Raw genomic sequence first — 19,400 nt, 5'->3', positions numbered from 1 at the left:
ACAGAGGAGGTAGTAGTCACTCAGATTGCAACACATGGAAGGAAATCTCCAAAACACTCTTCTGATGGTTAACACACATTTCACTAATAAATAGAACGCTCCATTCAGGAGGAAAGTTATTAGAAGTCATGAACCATGATCACACCGCCTGGTTCAGTGCTTATAGAGTCCTTCCGTCGTGAGGTAAGCTCCTCCGTGGATAACATAGCTATGAAATAGACTCCTTCATACCTATCGCCACTACAATGGTGTAAGACACATTGACTTGTAGTAAAACCACTACAGGTCCCCTTGGCATATGGCTTGAGGTCGGCACCAATTCCTACTGACACACGGTCATTGACATGGAAACTATCAGATGATGTCAGACTCACTCTGCCCAGGTTGCAGCCTACCAGGATACTTGGTTTTCTTGCCCTTGGCATGTGCGCTTGTGCAAGCATAAACGCACATGCACAACGGAACATTTAATGAGGATTTATACTAGGATCACTTCAGAGTCCGAGCAAAATACCAGTCTTGGTAAATTTGAACTAGACTCTGAAGCCCTTTTGACTCTACAGCTACATTAAATCACCAGTTTCTCTCCAGAGGTCCATAGGTCATCCCTGTAGACCGTCCGAAGCTAGTGCCTTACAGCTGTAGCCTTATCAACTTTGGATAGTGCCCTAAGCAACACACCTCTAAGTAGGATCACCCTAGATATGACATTAGACAAAATGCCATGATAGTCATTTAGCCAAGACCGTGGACATACAGTGGGGAAAAAAAGTATTTAGTCAGCCACCAATTGTGCAAGTTCTCCCACTTAAAAAGATGAGAGAGGCCTGTAATTTTCATCATAGGTACACGTCAACTATGACAGACAAATTGAGAAAAATTTTTCCAGAAAATCACATTGTAGGATTTTTTATGAATTTATTTGCAAATTATGGTGGAAAATAAGTATTTGGTCACCTACAAACAAGCAAGATTTCTGGCTCTCACAGACCTGTAACTTCTTCTTTAAGAGGCTCATCTGTCCTCCACTCGTTACCTGTATTAATGGCACCTGTTTGAACTTGTTATCAGTATAAAAGACACCTGTCCACAACCTCAAACAGTCACACTCCAAACTCCACTGTGGCCAAGACCAAAGAGCTGTCAAAGGACACCAGAAACAAAATTGTAGACCTGCACCAGGCTGGGAAGACTGAATCTGCAATAGGTAAGCAGCTTGGTTTCAAGAAATCAACTGTGGGAGCAATTATTAGGAAATGGAAGACATACAAGACCACTGATAATCTCCCTCGATCTGGGGCTCCACGCAACATCTTACCCCGTGGGGTCAAAATGATCACAAGAACGGTGAGCAAAAATCCCAGAACCACACGTGGGGACCTAGTGAATGACCTACAGAGAGCTGGGACCAAAGTAACAAAGCCTACCATCAGTAACACACTACGCCGCCAGGGACTCAAATCCTGCAGTGCCAGACGTGTCCCCCTGCTTAAGCCAGTACATGTCCAGGCCCATCTGAAGTTTGCTAGAGTGCATTTGGATGATCCAGAAGAGGATTGGGAGAATGTCATATGGTCAGATGAAACCAAAATAGAACTTTTTGGTCAAAACTCAAAGAATGCTGAGTTGCATCCAAAGAACACCATACCTACTGTGAAGCATGGGGGTGGAAACATCATGCTTTGGGGCTGTTTTCTGCAAAGGGACCAGGACGACTGATCCATGTAAAGGAAAGAATGAATGGGGCCATGTATCGTGAGATTTTGAGTGAAAACCTCCTTCCATCAGCAAGGGCATTGAAGATGAAAGGTGGCTGGGTCTTTCAGCATGACAATGATCCCAAACACACCGCCCGGGCAACGAAGGAGTGGCTTCGTAAGAAGCATTTCAATGTCCTGGAGTGGCCTAGCCAGTCTCCAGATCTCAACCCCATAGAAAATCTTTGGAGGGAGTTGAAAGTCCGTGTTGCCCAGCGACAGCCCCAAAACATCACTGCTCTAGAGGAGATCTGCATGGAGGAATGGGCCAAAAAACCAGCAATAGTGTGTGAAAACCTTGTGAAGACTTACAGAAAACGTTTGACCTGTGTCATTGCCAACAAAGGGTATATAACAAAGTATTGAGAAACTTTTGTTATTGACCAAATACTTATTTTCCACCATCATTTGCAAATAAATTCATTAAAAATCCTACAATGTGATTTTCTGGATTTTTTTTTCTAATTTTGTCTGTCATAGTTGACGTGTACCTATGATGAAAATTACAGGCCTCTCTCATATTTTTAAGTGTGAGAACTTGCACAATTGGTGGCTGACTAAATACTTTTTTTCCCCACTGTATATATATATAGAATAGTCCAATTAGATGATTAAGGTGTGGTAACTATATTTTGTATATCTTTTGTTTGTGTTTTTATTCTTTTTTTTATTTTTTTGTCATTTTTCTTTCACACTTAGGAAGTGATACCGCCACAAACAGGTTCCCCATACGACCACCAGTTAGTGCCACAACGCCGCTCATTTCGGGAAGAAATGTAATGATGTATTGCCTGAGTGTTGTGCATTGTTAACGTCTGCCTAAGTTACTGCCTAGATCCACCAGCCTTGACAACCGGACGACGGGTCCGGAACGACAATCCGCAACCAGGACATCCCATGGAAATTCTTGTGGTGGTCTGCAGCTTGCAGAAATCCTACCAGGTTAAAATACCAGAGGGGGACTCCTACGATGATCCACAAACCAGAACATCCCGTTCCAAGATTGAACCCACCAGAGGGGGACTGTCATGACTGTCCTGTGAGGATCCAAAGAGGTCAGATCAGGTTTGCAATGAATAACTTAAACCAGACCCCCTCTCACCCACAGAGAGGGGGGAGGAGGGAACTGTGGGGGTTTGACACCTCAAGCCCTGTTGTAAGTCAAAGGAGAGGAGATCCAGGGTCTCCCTCTCCAAATTCACAAAGCAATGTGCTTTGTCTCCAGAGACCTTTTCCCGCTGAAACTTTAACACGTTCAAAAGCGAATACTGGACAATATTCCTAACAGAGAACGTGGGGAATGGTCAGAGGCGATCTATAGAAAACGAATATCGTTTGGTTGGTTATTTTGTGATGTCATTAAAAATGTTAAAGGAAATACTGTAACTTATTAAGTATACCCACTACATGTAAGAAGTTTCCATCCGATGCGTTGTGCATGAAATATGATGAAAGTATTTTTGTTAAGATAGGGATGTGACTTTAGGAGCCATAAGAGATAACGGTTTTACATAAAACTTTGCACAGTAAGTAGCCACGCCCCGAGTGAGGTCAGAGAGCATGTCAGCTTGACGGAACCGCCCCTTTCGACCAGAGTGCATAAAAGGATTGGTAAAGAAATTAACATTTAGACCAGAAAGACGCATAGCTGCAGCTGGGCGTTTAAAGTGGTTTGAACTCTGAATTGCAACACGAGGTGGAGAAAACTCCCCTCCCGGATAATCACTGGTACGGCTGATTAGCTGTCCTAAGTAAGGTATCTTCAAAAGCGAATTTAATTAGAACAATCCTGCTACTCTCACCACCCCACTGGGGAACCATCGATACGGCTGGCGAGCATATCTTCAAAGAAGCAACTTCAAGAGCGACGGGAAGAAAAATCAATTCTGAAGTTCTGTTCAGGGCTACATGACAAGTCACCGGATACCGGACAACTACAGAGGAGAACAACAGTAGAAGACTCGTTGGAACATTTGGACAATCAGAGCCTTACAAGCGTGCCGCGAGAAATGCCAAACTCCCTTTCCAGGGCGGTCCTGTCCACCGAGAGATACATGGCGAACCAGACATTCCACGTAAATACATTCACGATTTCTTACTCAAAGAGGGCGGCGGTTCGTGTGCAAAGTATATTGGTACTGTAAAAGAGCGTAGTTTCTGAATGTATCAAAGTATTCTCTGTCCCTCTCTCTCTCCCTTTCTTCTTGTTAGCAAGCCATGTTGTTGTCATTCCACTAGGGACCTGTTTTCTCCAGTCAATATCCGGTGCAGAGTGTGTATGTTATCCTGTGTTCACATTTAATTATTGAAAAAGAAAAAGTTGATTGTGCTGATTTATTGGCGCATTGAACCATTTATTGCGCCATAGTTTAAAAACTCTGTGGGTATTGCTAAAACAATGACGTCGTATCTGAATTCCTCCATGTTTATGCACCTTCACCACAGAGTTTAAGCCAAGAGGTGCAACATCGCAATACTTCCGAGAACGCGTCGCGAAGCAGACTCGACAGACCAGACCGGGGTTTGGCAGGTCAATGTAAGAAGTGAAAAATGTGTCCTTAGTTGTTAATTTTCTCTAATTCTAAAGGCAAAACCTAGATTCGAGCCAATGTCTTAAGTAACTGAATTTGTCATTACTATAACCTCTTGAAAGTGAAAAACAGACACGTTTTCATTAGTCAAAAACAAAATTTGTCAAAAACGTATATATCTTTATTTTGTTACCACCTTTTTCTCCCCAATTTCGATCGTCTCATCGCTGCAACTTCCCAATGGGCTCGGGAGGCAAAGGTCGAGTCATGCGTCCTCTGAAACAAACCGCGCTTCTTAACACCCACCTGCTTAACCCGGAAGCCAGCCGCACCAATGTGTCGGAGGAAACACCTTTCAACTGACGACCGAGGTCAGCCTGCAGGTGCCCGGCCCGCCACAAGGAGTCGCTAGAGTGCAATGAGCCAAGTAAAGCCCCCCCGGCTAAACCCTCCCCTAACCTAGACGACGCTGGGCCAATTGTGCGCCGCCCTATGGGACCTTCGATCATGGCCAGTTGTGATACAGCCCAGGATCGAACCTGGGTCTGTAGTGATGCCTCTAGCACTGTGATGCAGTGCCTTAGTCTTCAGCAGCTAGAATTTGTCTGTCCACAATTCAACTGTGGGAACATGGCATCTCTCAATACCAGACAACAGAAAGAGCTGGCCACTACTATACGAGATATTGTGTGTGAGGACATTACCTCGACTTACAATTAAAACCGGTAAATGAATCATTGGCAGTGCTCACTGCTAAAGTGGATACCTATTCAACCAAAGTGGAAAGTCTGGAGAGGACAGCCAATGCGACAGAGGTGCGACTCCATGACCTGGAAACAGCGCAAGCTAGGTTGGAAGGGATAATCAAACTCCTAAAAGAGAAGACGGAATCAACCGAAAATCATTCCCGTAAATTCTATGTGTGGGTCACAGGACTTGAAACTGGTGTGGAAGTGGCCAACCCAACTTCCTTCGTGAGCAATCTTTTCTATGAACTGTTCGGGCAGGAGAAGCTGGGTCCCATGCCGCTGATCAACATTGCGCATCGCACGGGTCCTCTCTGGAACAGATATTGGTGTATGATTCTACGAATCCACAGCTTTGAAGATTTCGGGGGTCTGACCTATGCGGGAAAGAGGATCAGCATCTACCCAAACCTGAGTGCCGAACTGCTATTAACACTGAAGATAATAATTACATCATTAATACAACTTCTTTTAAAGTAATAATGGTAAAGCTAGCTATTAACTCTTGGAATGTGAAAGGTCTAAACTCACCCATTAAACCTTCCAGCTGTCTTGATATCCTAGCAAGAAACCATATTGATATAGCAATGTTCCAAGAAACACACCTGCTCCAAAAGGACATGCATAGAATAGAGTACCATTTGTACAAAACTGGCTGCTTTTTCATAAGCTCCAAACAAAGCTAAAGGTGTACAATAATAATGACACATAAGAAACTCAAAATTACCATCTTGGGTAAAGGCGAAGACCAATAAAGCAGAATCACTTTCCTTAAATGTATCCACAATGGAAAGAAAATTGCCTTTAATAATGTGTGTGTTCCAAATGCATATGATCCTACGTTTATTTTTATTCTCTGAAGAGCATATTGTTAAAATTAACTGAATTACAACTGGTTATTGGTACAGACATGAATGCCATTCTGGACATGTGGGACAAATCTGGCTAACAAGCTTCGCAGTAATGATAAATTAGTGGATATTGCAACTATTGAATCTGAATCAGGTGAATTAGTTTCAGAACCAACATTAATTAACCAAAGATTCTCCCATTTCTATAAAGAATTGTACATTCGTGGTCAAAAGTTTTGAGAATGACACAAGTATTGGTCTTCACAAAGTTTGCTGCTTCAGTGTTTTTAGATATTTTTGTCAGATGTTACTATGGTATACTGAAGTATAATTACAAGCATTCCATAAGTGTCAAATGCTTTTATTGACAATTACATTAAGTTTATGCAAAGAGTCAATATTTGCAGTGCTGACCCTTCTTTTTCAAGACATCTGCAATCCGCCCTGGCATGCTGTCAATTAACTTCTGGGCCACATCCTGACTGATGGCAGCCCATTCTTGCATAATCAATGCTTGGAGTTTGTCAGAATTTGTGGGTTTTTGTTTGTCCACCCACCTCTTGAGGATCGACCACAAGTTCTCAATGGGATTAAGGTCTGGTGAGTTTCCTGGCCATGGACCCAAAATGTCGATGTTTTGTTCCCAGAGCCACTTAGTTATCACTTTTGCCTTATGGCAAGGTGCTCCATCATGCTGGAAAAGGCATTGTTCGTCACCAAACTGTTCTTGGATGGTTGGGAGAAGTTGCTCTCGGAGGCTGTGTTGGTACCATTCTTTATTCATGGCTGTGTTCTTAGGCAAAATTGTGAGTGAGCCCACTCCCTTGGCTGAGAAGCAACCCCACACATGAATGGTCTCAGGATGCTTTACTGTTGGCATGACACATGACTGATGGTAGCGCTCACCTTGTCTTCTCCGGACAAGCTTTATTCCGGATGCCCCAAACAATCGGAAAGGGGATTCATCAGAGAAAATTACTTTACCCCAGTCCTCAGCAGTCCAATCCCTGTACCTTTTGCAGAATATCAGTCTGTCCCTGATGTTTTTCCTGGAGAGAAGTGGCTTCCTCGCTGCCCTTCTTGACACCAGGCCATCCTCCAAAAGCCTTCGCCTCACTGTGCGTGCAGATGCACTCACACCTGCCTGCTGCCATTCCTGAGCAAGCTCTGCACTGGTGGTCCTGGCGCTTGCTGGACTTTCTTGGGTGCCCTGAAGCCTTCTTCACAACAATTGAACCTCTCTCCTTGAAGTTCTTGACGATCCGATAAATGGTTGATTTAGGTGCAATCTTACTAGCAGCAATATCCTTGCCTGTGAAGCCCTTTTTGTGCAAAGCAATGATGACGGCACGTGTTTCCTTGCAGGTAACCATGGTTAACAGAGGAAGAACAATGATTTCAAGCACCACCCTCCTTTTAAAGCTTCCAGTCTGTTATTCTAACTCAATCAGCGTGACAGACTGATCTCCAGCCTTGTCCTTGTCAACACTCACCTGTGTTAATGAGAGAATCACTGACATGATGTCAGCTGGTCCTTTCGTGGCAGGGCTGAAATGCAGTGGAAATGTTTTTGGGGGATTAAGTTCATTTTAATGGCAAAGGGACTTTGCAATTCATCTGTCTGATCACTCTTGATAACATTCTGGAGTATATGCAAATTGCCATCATAAAAACTGAGGCAGCAGACTTTGTGAAAATAAATATTAGTGTCATTCTCAAAACTTTTGACCACGACGGTACACCTCTCTGATTGTAGATCCACACCAAGCCAGATTGAGTCATTTTAAAAAAGATATAAGAACTCCTCTTCTCTTAACTGAGGAAGCCAGCTTGCTGGGAGCCCACATCTCTCTCCATGAACTCAAAAGGGCATTGGATAACATGAATAAAGGCAAATCACCGGTATTCCTTCTGAGGTCTTTTTAAAAATGTGGAAACAATTAGGTCCACTGTTACTTGAAATGATTAGCACAGCCGTTCACAAAGGTTCATTTGGAAGGGATGTAAATACAGCACTAATTTAGCTTTTGTAAAAAAAGTTAAGGACTCAATCCAGTGCTCTCACCATTGCCCTCTATCTTTGATAAACACAGATGTTAAACAATTTTAAAAAATTATGTTGCCCTGTCTCGAAACATACTTACCCAAATTGGTACATCTGGACCAAAGTGGGTTTGTTAAAAAAAAATTATCCTCAGATAACCTCCATCATCTAGTACAGATCTTACATTCTTCATCAGAAACTAAAGCTCCTTGGGCAGTTCTATATCTCAATGCAGAAAAAGCTTTTGATAGACTAAAATGGTCATATCTTTGGTCAGTTTTGAAACATATGGGACTTGGCTCCAATTGTATTAATATTATTAAAATACTATATGCCAATCCCTCAGCTATAGTAATAAAGGGCAATACCTGCTCTGTTCCGTTTAGAATAACTAGAAGTAGCAGGCAAGGTGATCCAATCTCAACTTTATTGTCTATGGAGCCCCTGGCCAAGGCAATTCGACAACCAAAGGAAAGTACACCAATAGCTCTCAGTTCTACGATCACATCATCTAATTATATGCCAACAATATCTTACGTCATCTAGACAATGCATCTCAATCTCTCCCAAAAGCTATGAAGATCATAGACAAATGCAGCTCCATCTCAAGTTATAAAATAAATCTAACCAAATCTGCCCTACTGCCTCTCAAGACCCCGATGGAGAACTCCATCTCTACTTATAAATATTTGGGAATAGATATACAGTGGGGGAAAAAAGTATTTAGTCAGCCACCAATTGTGCAAGTTCTCCCACTTAAAAAGATGAGAGAGGCCTGTAAAAAAAAATCCAGAAAATCACATTGTAGGATTTTTAATGAATTTATTTGCAAATTATGGTGGAAAATAAGTATTTGGTCAATAAAAAAAGTTTCTCAATACTTTGTTATATACCCTTTGTTGGCAATGACACAGGTCAAACATTTTCTGTAAGTCTTCACAAGGTTTTCACACACTGTTGCTGGTATTTTGGCCCATTCCTCCATGCAGATCTCCTCTAGAGCAGTGATGTTTTGGGGCTGTCGCTGGGCAACACAGACTTTCAACTCCCTCCAAAGATTTTCTATGGGGTTGAGATCTGGAGACTGGCTAGGCCACTCCAGGACCTTGAAATGCTTCTTACGAAGCCACTCCTTCGTTGCCCGGGCGGTGTGTTTGGGATCATTGTCATGCTGAAAGACCCAGCCACGTTTCATCTTCAATGCCCTTGCTGATGGAAGGAGGTTTTCACTCAAAATCTCACAATACATGGCCCCATTCATTATTTCCTTTACACGGATCAGTCGTCCTGGTCCCTTTGCAGAAAAACAGCCCCAAAGCATGATGTTTCCACCCCCATGCTTCACAGTAGGTATGGTGTTCTTTGGATGCAACTCAGCATTCTTTGTCCTCCAAACACGACGAGTTGAGTTTTTACCAAAAAGTTATATTTTGGTTTCATCTGACCATATGACATTCTCCCAATCATCTTCTGGATCATCCAAATGCACTTTAGCAAACTTCAGACGGGCCTGGACATGTACTGGCTTAAGCAGGGGGACACATCTGGCACTGCAGGATTTGAGTCCCTGGCGGCGTAGTGTGTTACTGATGGTAGGCTTTGTTACTTTGGTCCCAGCTCTCTGCAGGTCATTCACTAGGTCCCCCCGTGTGGTTCTGGGATTTTTGCTCACCATTCTTGTGATCATTTTGACCCCACGGGGTGAGATCTTGCGTGGAGCCCCAGATCGAGGGAGATTATCAGTGCTCTTGTATGTCTTCCATTTCCTAATAATTGCTCCCACAGTTGATTTCTTCAAACCAAGCTGCTTACCTATTGCAGATTCGGTCTTCCCAGCCTGGTGCAGGTCTACAATTTTGTTTCTGGTGTCCTTTGACAGCTCTTTGGTCTTGGCCATAGTGGAGTTTGGAGTGTGACTGTTTGAGGTTGTGGACAGGTGTCTTTTATACTGATAACAAGTTCAAACAGGTGCCATTAATACAGGTAACAAGTGGAGGACAGAGGAGCCTCTTAAAGAAGAAGTTACAGGTCTGTGAGAGCCAGAAATCTTGCTTGTTTGTAGGTGACCAAATCCTTATTTTCCACCATAATTTGCAAATCAATTCATTAAAAATCCTACATTGTGATTTTCTGGATTTGACCCAAGTTAAACAATGTAAAGGCAACGCTGCCAAATACTAATTGAGTGTATGTAAACTTCTGACCCACTGGGAATGTGATGAAAGAAATCAAAGCTGAAAGAAATAATTCTCTCTACTATTATTCTGACATTTCACATTCTAAAAATAAAGTGGTGATCCTAACTGATTTAAGACAGGGGATTTTTACTAGGATTAAATGTCAGGAATTGTGAAAAACTGAGTTTAAATGTATTTGGCTAAGGTGTATGTAAACTTCCGACTTCAACTGTATCCACAGTACATTTAGCTAATAGTTTTGCTAGCTAGCCACCATAGCTAGAAACTGAAGATTATCTTTTTGGCTAGCTAGCCTAATTATCTGTATTCGATTCTGTCTATGTAGCCAGTTGTCTCTTTGCTATGTTAAATGTGCTATTTGTTCTAATGAATGAACACTATGAAATTCATCTTTATGGACAACTCATGAAGCCAATGCAGTAAAAGACAATACATTTAATTGTGCTTTCCTGTCAATTCAATTCAGGCCACATTCCTGGGGCCTGTAACACATACACAGTATTTTATGTGGGTCGACTAGAAAACTCTGTACATTGCCTTTATCACAATAGCTAACAATTGTTTGTGTCTACTGTGTATGTGGTGTTTGCCGATTTTGTCTAATTCCAACACTGCCTGAAGTTCAACAATGCCTGTCAAAGAGCAGCTTTTGGAATGAATCTGGCTCATGCTTCATGACTGCCAAAGAATTACAGGGGCCCATCAGAGTTCACTTCTTTAGACAGCAATCAAAATTCAAATAGGAGTTGCCTTGGGACGAGTTTAACCCACACGCCGCTCTAATCAGTGGCGAACAGTCATTCAGGGCAGGTGGGGCAGAGGCCCACCTGTTTTGAGCCCCAAAATTATTTGTATTTGTTGCCTGTTTTGCCTGTTATTTTGGCATTCATTCACGTCACATACCAGTTTGCAAACAATGTAAAGAAAAAAAGATAATAATTGACTTAATAAAGCCACATACAAATATGGTCTCTTTCTTGAGTAAGGCAGCTCCAAAATGCAGGTGTTTCAGCCTAGCTCAGTGCTTTCTGTGGTGGAGGGGCAGCCAGCGGAATATAAAGAGCATAGGCGTTGGTAATCTTCTCTAGTTGCGCCGTGATTGGCTCAATCTTCTGTCACTCATGGGGACACTACGTCACCGCAGAATCTACAGGGAGAGCTAGGCAGTTCAAGCCTCATTGGGTGCTGCCATAGATTTACATCAGAAGTGCCTATCCAAGAAGGCTCAAGGTCATTGGCCACAGATAAAATGTAAAATCACGTTATATCTACCATAGCTTTGATTGGACTTATCATGTTACTTTCAAAATCTTAGCTATCAAGCTAGACAAGCAGTCATCATCATGAATCACGTCGACAATCTACTGGCAAATCCTTTTCAATCCTTGTCATATGAAGATAAATTATAGATAATGGTATCGGTGCTCATCGGCCATTGGACATAAACATTACACAACAAGTTGGAAATCGCAAATTCAACAATGAGTAGTTTGGAAGGAAACAGTGGCTCACTGCAAGCGTTGCAAAGCAATCACTATTTTGCTTCCCATGCCTGCTATTTGGTGGAGAAGGTGTGTGGTCCAAGTCTGGGTTTAAGGATTTAAAACATCTGTCTGAAATGGTCTCTTTCCCCAGCTTAAAAGGATAAACATTTACTTGCAACACCATGGGCCAGAAAAGGTTGAATACATTGGCCATGCTGTCAATCCAGCATGATTTATGCCGCATTCAAAACAACAGGAAACTCAGAACAGGAAAAAAAAAAAAGAGCTCCGACTGGGAAAATAAGTTTTGAGCGGTTATCCAACTCGGAAATCCAAGCCGGGAACTCGGGCCTCTTTCTACAGCTCCAACCTGAAGATCACTAACGTCATGATTCAACCTCCCAGTTGTCTTGAAAGCACCTTTGATGACAAAATTTGCCCACAAGAAGGAACGCCGTGCCACCTTCCTGTTCAAGTGAGCACAACAACGGTGAGTCCAGAAATGTCTTGTATGCTGCTGCATAAATGAGCTCGTGCTTTTTTTCACGAGGAGGGGATACTATACTAATGTTGTTGGGTCTGAAACCATGTTTGTCAGTGAGTCTCTTCCCATTCAAGTATTTGTTTTCAACAAAAAGTTCAGTAATAGATGCATGTAATTCCAGTTGATATTGTGTGGGTTGTTTTTTGTTTTGTTGTCACCATTATAGTGCAATTAATGTATTGTTTAGTGTTGTGTTGTGTTGTGTAGTTGCTTTGCAGGTATGCATCTAAAATAACTCTGAATTCTTAAGGTTTGACATTAACTCTGAATGGTTAAGGTAAGGGTTAAGGTTTGGGATATGCTTAAAACAAAAATATAAAAAACAACTTTCTATCGCTGGATTCCACATGCAACCTTTCGAAACAGAGGCAGATGCTTACACCCATCCACCATCACCAACACTCATAGCAAAACCGAAACCTACTTGAACGTCGGCAAAAAAGCGTAATTAAATTGTTGCCAGCAGCACAGTTAGTCACCAACGCTCTGGATAACATGAAAACAGCCTAGCCAGCTCTGCTAGGGCAAGTAAAATGGTCAGCATGAGGTGTTCTCTCATTTGTGTCTGGAAGTAGCTAGCAAGCTAGCCAACTTTAGCCAGTTAGCTCGGGTGCTTGACTGCCGTTGTGAGGTCAGAACGCTCGGATCAATCCTACTCCTCGGCCAGAGCATCCAGTGTACACTCTGAATTTACGAACGGACAATCTGACAACGCTCAGAATTTACGAACACTCTGAGCGCTCTCTGGCACGCCAGATTGAATTTATGAACACACCCAAAGTCGTAAGATGTCTAGCTAGTACTTTGTTATTCTAACAAGCTAGCAAGAGGTTGCACAGCAACAGCATCAACTTCCGGTAGACAGGCGAAGCGCTAGTACGCTCAACTGAAAGGATACCGTTCGTTTACAGTATACTAAAATGAACTAATAATATATAGTATGTAGTATATACTCATTAAGTATGTAGTATACAGTATGTTAGTATGGGTATTCGAACACAGCTATGGTGTGTTATACACAGAGATGTGTTATTCTTCTATTCTACTTTGACAAGTAACTGGTCATACAGATGCGTTTAAATATATTTGCACCCTTGCACTTTACAATGGAGTGCAATATAGCAGAATATTTTGTTCCTTAGGTACTTACCTATGTATCTGGACTGTACACACCTTTTGAAATATGTTGTGTTAAAGACTGATTTTAGTACTGTCTGAATTCAAATGTTGTAAAATCCGATCTAGACTTGCAATTTTTTTTGTTTTTACTGTCAGGAAATGTGCTCAAACTGGCTCAAAAAAATTTATCACTGACAAATACATGGCTACAATGTTTTTCGGTCTGAACACAAATCTAAGGGTGGTGGTGTTGCTATATACATAAAATATACGTTTTCAGCGACCATTCTGACTTCTGTTACCAATCCCAAGCAATTTGAATATCTGTCTTTCAATATAAATCTCTGTGCATCCCCCCAGACCCCCCATCTGCTATTGCTGGCTCCTGGATTGTATTATTAATTATGAATTTGTAATTATGGGTGACCTGAACCTAGACTGGTATCTATGTAATACCTACAATCTTACTCCAATTGATAACAATTAAACAAGGTTGAATGCAAAGTGTCCTCTAAAATACTCTTTGATTGATCTTATTTTAACCAAATCCCCACATCGTTTTAATGCTTCTGGTGTTTATGCAAATGATATAAGTGATCACTGTGCTGTTGCCTGTGTAAGGGATGGTTCCTAAACTACCTCCAAGTATCATCATAAAAAAAACTGGAAGCAGTTTGATACTCAGGGTTTTTTAAATGACCTGGAATAGAGTTGAATTCATGCCCAATGTTGAATTAGCCTTTTATTACTTCCATAAAGCATTCCAGGATGTATGCAACAAGCATGCCCCTTTCAAACAATACAGAATTAAGGGCAGAGACAGATGAACTAGCTGAAATCATAGGGAAACGGAATGGTTTGTGGGCTAAAGCAAGAAGATCTGATTCAGCTGATGATTGGATGGCTTTTAAATGCCTTTGGAATCAGGGAGGGCAGATCACTACCTCAAATCTACTGCTGATAATCAGAATAATCCTTCTACATTTTGGCAAGTAGTGAAAGGTTTAGACTGCAAAAAAGATGCACAACTCCCTAAACAACTGCAGGTTGACTCACAGGTGGAAACTGATAGAACCTCTATTCTGAACACTTTTAATCAACATTTTCTTGATGCAGGCAGATTATTTGGTAGGGTTAAAGGTCAACATGAGCCCCCTGTGAAATTACCTCACTCTCCTGAGCACTCCTTCTCCAAGTTCTCCTTCTCACCCTTCTGTCTCAGAGGTGCATAGAGCCCTGAAATCAATTGATGTAAATGGTCTGTCCTGGCAAAGGTATCCCAGTCAATAAGCAGCTTAAGGCCTACCTCCACTCCAGGAAAACAATATTTTGAGTGGTATGCAATCAGGTTTCAGGTCTAGCCACAGCACTGTCACAGCACACTTTGAGGGTTTTGAATGATAGTCATTGTGCCCTGGATAAGAAGTTGCATTGTGTATCTGTATTCATCAACTTGTCAAATGCATTTGACACTGTGGATCATACTGTCTTGGTGCAGAGATTGAAGTGTATTGGGATTACTGGTCATGCTCTGGAGTGGTTTGTGAACTACATGTCAAATCGAATCCAGTATGTTAAGGCAGATGGTTTTAAATCGGACACCATAGAGTTGTGCTCGGGTGTGACTCAAGGATACATTTTAGGTCCCCTGCTGTTTACTATTTATATCAACAACATTGGGAGACATATTGAAACAGCTGATGTACATTTTTATGTGGATGACATCGTTCTCTATTCAAGTCGCAGCAGTTTGACTTTGGCTTTTGAAAAAGCTCAAACGGTGTTTAACATTCAACAGAATCTGTATGATTTGAAGCTTGTTCTGAATTCCTTTAAAACAAAGTGCATGGTATTTTCCAATACTAAAACACTGAGAACCATGTAATTACTACCTTGGAAGAACCATTCTATAGAGCAAGTAAAGATGTACAAATATATGGGAGTTTGGGTGGATGAGAAGTTGCGCTTCACCACCCATGTAGAGAACCTTGTCAGGAAACTCAAGCTGCGTATTGGGTTTTATTACCAGCACAAAGCTTGTTTTTTCTTTGCCGCCAGAAAATAGTTGATTCGTTGAAATTCTCTCTGTGTTGGAATATGGTGATACTATTTATGTGCAAGCCTCAAGCTCTATACTGAAGGCTCTTGACTATGTGTATCATGCAGCCCTTCGTTTAGTCACCAATCAGAGACGTCTAACTCACCATTGTGATCTCTACAGGGTTGTCGGGTCGATATCACTAGCAACACGCAGACATGTACAGTTGAAGTCGGAAGTTTACATACACCTTAGCCAAATACATTTAAACTCAGTTTTTCACAATTCCTGACATTTAATCCTAGTAAAAATTCCCTGTCTTAGGTCAGTTAGGATCACCACTTTATTTTAAGAATGTGAAATGTCAGAATTATAGTAGAGAGAATTATTTATTTCAGCTTTTATTTCTTTCATCACATTCCCAGTGGGTCAGAAGTTTACATACACTCAATTAGTATTTGGTAGCATTGCCTTTAAATTGTTTAACTTGGGTCAAACGTTTTGGGTAGCCTTCCACAAGCTTCCCATAATAGGTTGGGTGAATTTTGGCCCATTCCTCCTGACAGAGCTGGTGTAACTGAGTCAGGTTTGTAGGCCTCCTTGCTCGCACACACTTTTTCAGTTCTGCCCACAAATTTTCTATAGGATTGAGGTCAGGGCTTTGTGGTGGCCACTCCAATACCTTGACTTTGTTGTCCTCAAGCCATTTTGGCACAACTTTGGAAGAATGCTTGGGGTCATTGTCCATTTGGAAGACCCATTTACGACCAAGCTTTAACGCCCTGACTAATGTCTTGAGATGTTGCTTCAATATATCCACATAATTTTCCTTCCTCATGATGCCATCTATTTTGTGAAGTGCACCAGTCCATCCTACAGCAAAGCACCCCCACAGCATGATGCTGCCACCCCCGTGCTTCACGGTTGGGATGGTGTTCTTCGGCTTGCAAGCCACCCCCCTTTTCCTCCAAACATAACAATGGTCATTATGGCCAAACAGTTCTATTTTTGTTTCATCAGACCAGAGGACATTTCTCCATGTGCAGTTGCAAACCATAGTCTGGCTTTTTTATGGTGGTTTTGGAGCAGTGGCTTCTTCCTTGCTGAGCGGCCTTTCAGGTTATGTCGATATAGGACTCGTTTTACTGTGGATATAGATACTTTTGTACCGGTTTCCTCCAGCATCTTCACAAGGTCCTTTGCTGTTGTTCTGGGATTGATTTGCACTTTTCGCACCAAAATATGCTCATCTGCATGGTATGACGGCTGCGTGGTCCCATGGTGTTTATACATGCGTACTATTGTTTGTACAGATGAACGTGGTACCTTCAGGCGTTTGGAAATTGCTCTCAAGGATGAACCAGACTTGTGGAGGTCTACAATTTGTTTTCTGAGGTCTTGGCTGATTTCTTTTGATTTTCCCATGATGTCAAGCAAAGAGGCACTGAGTTTGAAGGTAGGCCTTGAAATACATCCACAGTTACACCTCCAATTGACTCAAATGATGTCAATTAGCCTATCAGAAGCTTCTAAAGCCATGACATAATTTTCTGGAATTTTCCAAGCTGTTTAAAGGCACAGTCAACTTAGTGTATGTAAACTTCTGACCCACTGGAATTGTGATACAGTGAATTATAAGTGAAATAATCTGTCTGTAAACAATTGTTGGAAAAATTACTTGTGTCATGCACAAAGTAGATGTCCTAACCGACTTGCCAAAACTATAGTTTGTTAACAAGAAATGTGTGGAGTGGTTGAAAAACTAGTTTTAATGACTCCAACCTAAGTGTATGTAAACTTCCGACTTCAACTGTAGTTGTTTCTAGTTGTCACCCCATGTCACTAGTTTGCGTTGCCATATGTAAGGAAGCATGTTGTTGAACTTCAAAACACACCACACACATGCCTCCACGCACACACTTTGTTTACTTTTGTATTTGTGCGGTTGACAGTGTTGTATGTCTGTTGTCCATTTTGTCGTACTTTTTTATTTATTAAATTTTTTTCGGACCCACAGGAGGCCTTTTACCTCTTGCCGTAATTGTAAATAAGAATGTGTTCATAATTGACGTGCCTGGTTAAATGAAGTTTAAATAAAATAATCAAACAAATACACATGTGAACACCAAAAGTTTTCAATTTCAACTTATTTTAGAAGAAATTGTCAATTGTGCTAAGGTGCCAATATATTTGACCCCATCTGTATCAATATTGAGAAATAGTATTCTGAAACAAATAATTGTTAGCACTAACAGGTCTTTTCCCATCTTGATTACTGTCCGGTAATATGGTCAAGTGTAGCAAAGAATGACCTGGCAAAGCTGTAGCTGGCTCAAAACAGAGCAGCATGCCTTGCTCTTAACTGCACATACAGAACTAACATCAACAACATGCATGCCAGTCTTTCCTGGTTGAGGGTTGACGAGAGATTAACTGCTTCTCTTCTAGTTTGAATTAGAAATATTACTGTGAGGGGACACGCACACTTGTCATGTTTTGTGCTTTTTGTGGAACGCATGAAGAGTAGCTGCTGCTTCTGCAAAAGCTAATGGGGATCCAAAGAGATAAACAAATACCAGTAACAGAGATTTATGGTAGTGGTAGTAGTGTAATAACTGGTGTAATAGTATCAGTATTAAAAGGTACCCACTTGAGGATGACACAGCCGATGCCAGAAGGGGGTGCTGTCCAGAACACTTGGATCCGGCTCCTCCTGCGGGGGGTGCTCTCAGTCACAGCAGGGGGACAGTTGGTCATGAACTGGGTGTCTTCCTCATCTATGATCTAGGGAACACAGGAAATCAGTCAGAAACACAACACTTCTCACCAAAATCACCTTTTGAACAAAAACAAAAAGATAGATTTTTTTTACTTTTTTATAAATGTTTTTCCAAAAACGAAAAGTTATAAATGCAAAAAAAGTGAGTAATTGTGTCAATAACATTTTATATTTTCAAAAATAGATCAAATGTATTTTAACTTTCAACCATGGTACTCTGCTCACTACATCTGTGCCGAAAAAGTTTAAAGTTTTAATTATCACGGCTGAGACTTATGACTAATTTTAGTTATTGATCAATGCTATAATTCAGGGCTCCTGTAATAAACCAATGGTTTAGCATCTCAGACAGGCTGTAATCTGTATTCTGTTGTCACCTCGCTGCTGTGTCACACTCCACTACGCCCACATACCATGATCAATAGTGTATTTCACAGTCACACGTGGCTGAATGTTTTCAAATGGAATCCTTTTCAGATGCCAACACTGGCATTACACGTACTGTAACAAATTGTTTTGTGTAGTTTGATATGTGAACTTCTCCTCTTAAAACTGATGAAAACTCAGATGTCTTCAGTAAAAAATTATAGATAACAGAGTTGTCGTAATACATTATGACATTGAATTCCACTCTAGGTATGTTGTTTCACCTCATCTCTCTACAAATTTGACTGGTTGATTGACAGTTGAGTGTGCAGTGCATAACATTCTAGGCATCCCTTCACCTGTCCTTGAAAGTAGGACAGTAATAAAATAATACTCCAAGTTACGCAACGAGAAAGTGGTAAAACAATGTTGTGAGTCCATGGCGTGTTCATCCCAGTCCCCCTCTATGTCACGGCCATGAGAGAGTAATAAAAACCAGGCGTGACGAGCAGCAGACTCACACAGAGATGACCTCTGGGGCCACGATGAATGTTCGCCAGCTGCCCCGGCTACACAATCATATTGATCTAACAGCCAGATGCTTCACACATGACAGAAAGTAAGGGAGGGAAGCAATTTTTCTTGATACGTTTGCGTAAGAGGAAGAATTCTTTCTGGAGGTCTTTTAGAAAATAAAAAGTATTCATTGATACAGACGATTGTTTCAATTTGCATTCTGTCTAGGTACCCCTGTGAGCCCAGTCTTCCCGCACTATAATTAGTATCTCCCACTCTCTCGGTCTTTGTCTCTTTCTCTTTTCTCTCCCTCTCTCTGACTCACATAAGCTCCCCGCTCCACCAGTATTCCTCCATACTATTCCTTAGACCTCATTATACTCATACTGAAATGTATTTTTGTGCCTCTTCACCATTGAGGTCCTGT

At 41.5% G+C, this 19,400-nt stretch overlaps 1 protein-coding gene across 2 annotated transcripts in view; it reads right to left on the bottom strand.

Moving 5' to 3' along the window:
* Positions 1-19,400, bottom strand: part of LOC311137272 (spondin-1-like) — a 134,716-nt gene that overhangs the window by 98,600 nt on the left and 16,716 nt on the right. For both annotated transcript variants that reach the window (XM_084171672.1, XM_084171671.1), the window contains one exon: positions 17,963-18,096. In XM_084171672.1, coding sequence (XP_084027798.1) covers positions 17,963-18,096 — 134 coding nt within the window. The remainder of the gene's footprint in view (positions 1-17,962; positions 18,097-19,400) is intronic.

This window comes from Coregonus lavaretus (genome assembly GCF_964263955.1).
Source record: "Coregonus lavaretus genome assembly, chromosome: 11".
NCBI lineage: Eukaryota > Metazoa > Chordata > Actinopteri > Salmoniformes > Salmonidae > Coregonus > Coregonus lavaretus.
This window is presented reverse-complemented; position numbering and strand designations above follow the sequence as displayed.